The sequence below is a fragment of the Procambarus clarkii genome, chromosome 14 (assembly GCF_040958095.1).
Source record: "Procambarus clarkii isolate CNS0578487 chromosome 14, FALCON_Pclarkii_2.0, whole genome shotgun sequence".
Lineage (NCBI taxonomy): Eukaryota > Metazoa > Arthropoda > Malacostraca > Decapoda > Cambaridae > Procambarus > Procambarus clarkii.
Genome location: NC_091163.1, coordinates 50,792,522 through 50,798,571, shown reverse-complemented (window position 1 = coordinate 50,798,571; position 6,050 = coordinate 50,792,522). Strand labels below are relative to the sequence as shown.

At 51.2% G+C, this 6,050-nt stretch overlaps 2 protein-coding genes across 2 annotated transcripts; both read right to left on the bottom strand.

The window, feature by feature from the left end:
• Positions 1 to 2,305: 2,305 nt before the first annotated feature.
• LOC138364823 (uncharacterized) lies at positions 2,306 to 3,601 on the bottom strand. Its single transcript, XM_069324807.1, has 2 exons — positions 3,152 to 3,601; positions 2,306 to 2,797 (listed from the first exon to the last, which is right to left on the bottom strand). Exons 1-2 carry the CDS (start codon positions 3,599 to 3,601, stop codon positions 2,306 to 2,308), a joined length of 942 nt encoding a protein of 313 aa, XP_069180908.1.
• A 96-nt stretch (positions 3,602 to 3,697) lies between these two features.
• Positions 3,698 to 5,567, bottom strand: LOC138364822 (uncharacterized). The gene is made up of 2 exons (XM_069324806.1): positions 5,445 to 5,567; positions 3,698 to 5,176 (listed from the first exon to the last, which is right to left on the bottom strand). The coding sequence occupies exons 1-2, from the start codon at positions 5,565 to 5,567 to the stop codon at positions 3,698 to 3,700; spliced, it is 1,602 nt and encodes a 533-aa protein (XP_069180907.1).
• Between the last annotated feature and the right edge of the window lie 483 nt (positions 5,568 to 6,050).

Genomic DNA, 6,050 nt, shown 5'->3' with positions numbered 1-6,050 from the left:
TGGTATTCTCTCTGATATTACTGTATTAGCCAGGTGCTTCCATTTCAGGTGCCGTAGGTTGAAGTCCCCAAGCAGGATGATGTTCGGAGCTGGATTTGCGAGGTTTTCCAAGCAGTGCTCTATTTTTATTAGTTGGTCTTTAAACTGCTGAGGGTTTGCCTCCGGCGACTTATATACAAGGACAACAACTACATTTAGGATCTCTATTTTGACTATCAGCACTTCCACCATATCATTTGAGGTGTTTAGCAGCTCAGTACAGATGAGGGTGTCTTTGATGTAGAGGCTGACTCCACCCTGAAGCCGGTGTTTCCTATCACTTCTGAAGAGATTGTATTCTGAGATCCAAATTTCACCATCAAGGTAGTCCTTTGTGTGAGTTTCCGTTAGGGATGCAAACACTGCATTTGCCTCATGAAGGAGACCATCTATAAAGTGAACTTTGTTGGATTTGCGTGTTTTTATACCCTGGATGTTGGCAAATATAAATGATGTTATCGTGTTAGTGGAAGTGCTGGATGCTTTACTTGGTGTTAATATCTGAGGCTCTGGTAAGGAGGTCACTGTGTTTGCGTCCTCTCTAGCATTTGACCGAGTTGGTGGTAGAGTCTGGTAATTTTTAGCCATTCTTCTCCTCCCCCTCTTGCTAAAAAATTCTCCTGGTCGATGGAGTAGTGGCTGTTTTCATAGTGGTAGATAGTCGGTTTTATTCACCTGGTACCTCTTATATGAAATGCTGGACATTCAGTATTGAAGCACTCTTTCCTGTCCAAAGAGTTCTTGCAAATTTCTGGGTGAAAGAATTCACAGCTTTTGGCACATTTACCTGTATTGAGGAGGTTTCTGCACTTTCTAGGGTGATCGTGTGTACATGTTCCATTTATTCTTCCCGATTCCCCATGCTTACAGGTAGCCCATTTGTAAAACCAACAGATTTTGGGGCCTTGTTTTGTTTGTTTCCCTTTGCCAGGGACCGCACTCTACTGCGGTCTGTGAGTCCGCTCTCGAAACCCACTCCAAATGGACGACACCATCTAGTGTTGACAGGATAGGCCAGCAATAAGTGTTGGATTCCTGTCCTAGTCAGCTCATGACGTAGCCACTGCTGACCTCTGGTGAGGTGGTGCTTAGACAGTGAACGCCATCAATGGAGTGAAGGGGTGGACGTTTCTGTCTAAGCTTGTGAGTGAAGCGTCCCAGTATTAATGACGTGTCTGATTGCAGAGTCGACCTGGGACTGCTGTGTTGGACGATGGACCAGTCTACCCAAGGCAGCCAAGGTCTCTTCACGAGTCTGCTTTGAAGAAGCTGTGAGCCACCCCCGGACGAACTCTGTTGAGAGTGTAATAGCCTGCCTGAGGCGTGGCAGTGTCGGAAATAGCCTTATCCGGGGCTGACTGGTGGAAGAGACTAGCCACTGTGTGCTTAGTGAGGAGAGTGATCAGCAGGTCACACGAGGCTCCTGCCTAGGGCTCGCAACCCTAGTATCGGTCGTGGAGTAGCCTACACAGCGGAGCTGATCGGTACCTGCCAGCTACAGGCTGGATTGTGGTTGAAGGCCTCCACGACGAAGCACCTAGTGGGACTGTGATTTGACTGGCCTGTGGCCAGGGTAGATTCGTCATAGAGTCATAGTGGATTCATCGTGGGCCACGGAAGAAGGAACCAGGGCTACCCAGAGTGAGCATCGTTGAGCATTCAGTGTCTTCGGAGGAAGACACAACTGTACATAAATGTAGTAATAATCCCCGCGTGCGACTGTTATTTATTTATATATGGTGGTGGTAAATATATCGAAAAAACTGGAACATTTGTATCCCTCCCCCCTTTGGTTTTACTTGCATTACGGAACACACCCCTTGAAAGCCTCTTCTAACTTGGGGCCGGATTCCAAAACTCTAATACCATCAGAGAAGAACCCGGTTGCGTCCCAGTAGGGCCGTAACAGTCACACTCTTGTAACGTCGGGGCACGTCGGTAAAAGAGATGCATTCTCTCTCAACAGATCCGTCAGATCCGCTCTCTGTCTTCCTTCCAGGTGTTGAAGCTTGACTCCGATATTCTCCAAACTCTCCGCATTGGAGAGATGGGTGCCGTCCGCCCTGGACCATTTTCCTTCCTCTGCTGGAATCTCTTGATTCACCTGCACGCATAAGACCACTTTCTGCTGTAGTTCTTGTGGCATTGTTCCGTCCTGCACGGCGGCTCCTCCTTCAGGGAAGAAAGGCTTCAGATGGTCAATATGACACACCTGTGTCATGCGGGGTCTGTCCGGCTTGCTGACTTCATAGCTTACTGGACTCAATCATCTTAGCACCTTATACGGTCCCTCAAATCGTGACTCGGACACACGGCTCTTCCCTGGCAGTAACACCATAACCTGGGACCCAACCTGGAACTCTCTTGGCGTAGCTTTCTTGTAGTACAACTCTGACACCCTTCGCTGTGCCACCTTCAAATGCTTTCCAGCTAGTTCTTTTGCCAATGCAAGACGTTCCTTAAATTTCTGCACATATTCGCTGACCGTTCCCACGGTCACTCCTGGCGCCCATTGCTCTCTCAGCACGGATAGAGGACTCCGTATCTCATGTCCATATACCAGTTGGAACGGTGAGAAACCCAGTGACTCCACTACAGGGTTCCGTATAGCAAACAATGCAGGGTACACTGCCTCATCCCACTCGGCTCCTTGTTCCGCACAGAACACTCTCAGAATGGTTTTCAGTGTGGAGAGAAACCTTTCGATTGCCCCTTGCGACTGCGGTCGGTAGGGCGACGACCGAATCTGAGTTACTCCCTAATTTGACACGGTCTGTCTAAACCACTTGGACTGGAATATGCTCCCACAGTCCATCTGGATTTCCCTGGGCATTCCCACCCAAGAGAAAAAACGCTGCAACTGCCCGGCTACACCTTTTGACGTCAAGCATCGCATCGGGATTGCTTCCGGGAACCTTGTCGCCGCACACATGATGGTCATCAGGTAGGTGTTTCCCTTCCTCGTCCGTAGCAACGGTCCTACCCCGTCGACCAACAGTCGTTCAAAAGCTGGCCCAAATGCAGTAACAGGGACTAACGGGGCCTTTGGTATCGCTGGTACACTCTTTCCTGCTCGCTGGCAAGGTAATCAAGTCTTACAGTGACGCCTCACATCGGCGTCCATACCCGGCCAGTAGAAATGGTCCCTGATCTTGCATAGAGTCTTGGTCACTCTCAGGTGACCTGCAGAATCCACAGAGTGTGACAGATCCAGCACTGCCGCTCTGCACTGGGCCGGCAACACTACCTGGTGCCTCATACCTAGTGATTCCTCTTTGGCCTCCATTCTCACAGGCCTCCATTGTCTCATCAGCATCTCATTTTGCAGATAAAAATGTGTGGCACTCTCAGGGCCAGCACGTCCTCCTTTGGCCTCCCGAATCAACTCTGGGAACTCCACCTGCTGTAACTCCCCCAGACGAGCGCGGTCCACCCCAAAAGAACTGGCGAGGGTCACCGGTAGCTCACCATCCAGGGTTGCATTCGCCCTCCACATGTTCTCCGAGTTCCACGAAGAGGTGATCGACCCCCAGGCTGTCAGATGTCTCTTCTTCAGCCCCATCAGATTCATTCACTCTGTGCTCGTTGCACCGCCTTGGGATCACAGCACATACAGGGAACGCCACCTCGGCGAATCCCTTCCCGTTCTCACAGGCGTCTAATACTCCGCCTTTCTGTATTGCTCCAAGCACTCCTCGCCCTTCACGAGGTTAGGGAGGACACATCCTCCACAGGCGTCATTCCCAAGGATGACTTGCGCCTCCATCTTGGGCATTGAGGCGCAGACCCCCACCACTAGGGTCTGACAGCCATAATCAGAATCCAATGTTACCTTGTGCAGGGGCATCCTCACTGGGCCTCCCACAGTGGTCACAACAGCTGCCCCCACACTGGTATTCTCATAACCCTCGGGGAACAGGGTTCTACTCACCAGGGTAAAATCAGCCCCGGTGTCTCTCAATATCTTCACAGGAACGGGGTCTGCCTCCCCCATCCATACCGTCCTCTCACACACGAACGGGTGAATTTTCTTCTCCACACTTGGTACAGACTCACCCCGCACGTTCTCGGTCACTTGGTCTTCTATCCTAACAAAAGCAACGTTCCCACGCTGCTTAGGGCGTTTGCAATCCCGTGCGAAATGCCCATATCCTCCACAGTTGTAGCAGCGGACTCGTCTTGGCGATGACCTTCCACCACCGCTCCCCCTGGGTAACGCCTCCAGAGACCGCCGCTCCGTGGGTCTTCCTCGCGCCTTCCGTCGTCTCCCTCGTAGCGTCCCTTGACAAACAACAGATCCAGCACTCTCAGCTTGGGGCTTCTTGACTGGTTCCACAGAACTTTTCAGTCCCCTACTGTCTCCACTCGAGAGGTGGGACTTGGGAGAACTCGTTCCTATCCTCCATCCATCCGTTTTCCTAAAACCACTCCCATAGCCAGAGTACACCGGCGGCCTGTGCGGTCCCTCTCTGCGTGGTCGCAAGGCTTCCTCCAACATGTTGGCTCTGTCGGCAGCAGCCCTCAGGTCTTTTATGTCCGCCTCCTTGACTCTAATCCTGATCTCAGGAGAAAGCATGGGCATAAATTTTTCCATGACCATTAGCTGTTTGATGTCCTCAGCTGACTTAGCTCCTTCAGCTTTCAACCACTTCAGAAATCTTCTTTCCATGTCCCTCACCGTCTCTGCATAAGATTTACCTGGCAAACGGGTACATTCCTGGAACCTTTTCCTGTAACACTCTGGAGTCAGCTTAAATGAGTGAAGCACTGCTCTCTTCACTGCATCATAATTGGTGCATTCCTCGAGGTCAAGCATGTTGTAAGCCTCGCGAACTTCACCTGTGAGCCTACTCTGGACCAGCTCCGCCCGCTCTGCTCTAGGCAACTTCTTCAAGGTAGCTACCCTCTCGAAATGGTCAAAGAAGCCCTCAGCTTCATTAGGCACAAAGACCGATAAATCTTGCTCTTGTACCCGGTGGTCCTCCTGCTGTAGGGGTGCAGGTGGGGCTAGCCATAGTTCAGCCCGCTTCAGCTCAACCTCTCTGCTGGTTTCAATCTCTTGCCGCTTCAGCTTGGCTTCCAGCTCGCGCTCCTCCCGTCTCAGCTGTGCTTTGTGCTCACGCTCTTCCCGTCTCAGCTGTGCTTCTCATTCTTCACGCTTCAGCTGTGCTTCTCGTTCTTCACGCTTCAGCTGTGCTTCTCGTCCTTCCCTGCGCAGCTGTGCCTCCAGCTGCAGCTTCATCGTCTCCAGCTTGATGCTGCAACAGCTGCCGCTGGATCCCCTACTGCTTCCACCAATGCTTAAATTCCCCCTTGCACTGGCAGGTGTCTGTGGCCGTTCCTCCCTTGAAGCCTCATCTTGGGCCTTGAGCCCGTGCCGCAAACTCAAGCCTCCTTTCTCCCACTTCGGAGGATCTCAACTGGATTCCAAAGTGGTCAGGTATTAACTGCAGCTGCGCCTTGGTGCAATCCTCCAGCACCTGTTCATCCCTGGTGTCAATAAACCTTGCTACCTTCTCGTCCTCCATACTTGTGCTATGAGTGAATACCTGTTACCTGTACCTAATACCTTTGGCCACTATCAAGCACCACAATCGTAATCGTTATCCTGGCAAGGTCGCCAATGTCGGGGTGTCTCTCTCTCTAGCCAGTCACCACCAAGTATTAGTAGTGATAAACGTTACTTACGGTAGCCCCCATGGGTCTGCACTCGATCCTCACGGTGCCACTGTTCACTAGGAGAGTCTCTCAGTCTGTCTCCGGCTGGCCTCGTAGCGTAAAGACGAGTGAGAACATGACCACTTCACTTGATCATGTGCCCGTCCCGACAGAGGGCTCTACCACTCACTATAGGTCGCCAACTGGTGCTTACCGTGTCCAGTAACACCTCAGTGGAATAGTAGTAATATAGTAGTGGCCCCAGGGAATACTAATCAATTTGGTAACAGGTAAGTATATGTTTAAATCACTCACTCTTAGATAGTCTCAATAGCAACAAGGTAATAGAGGGT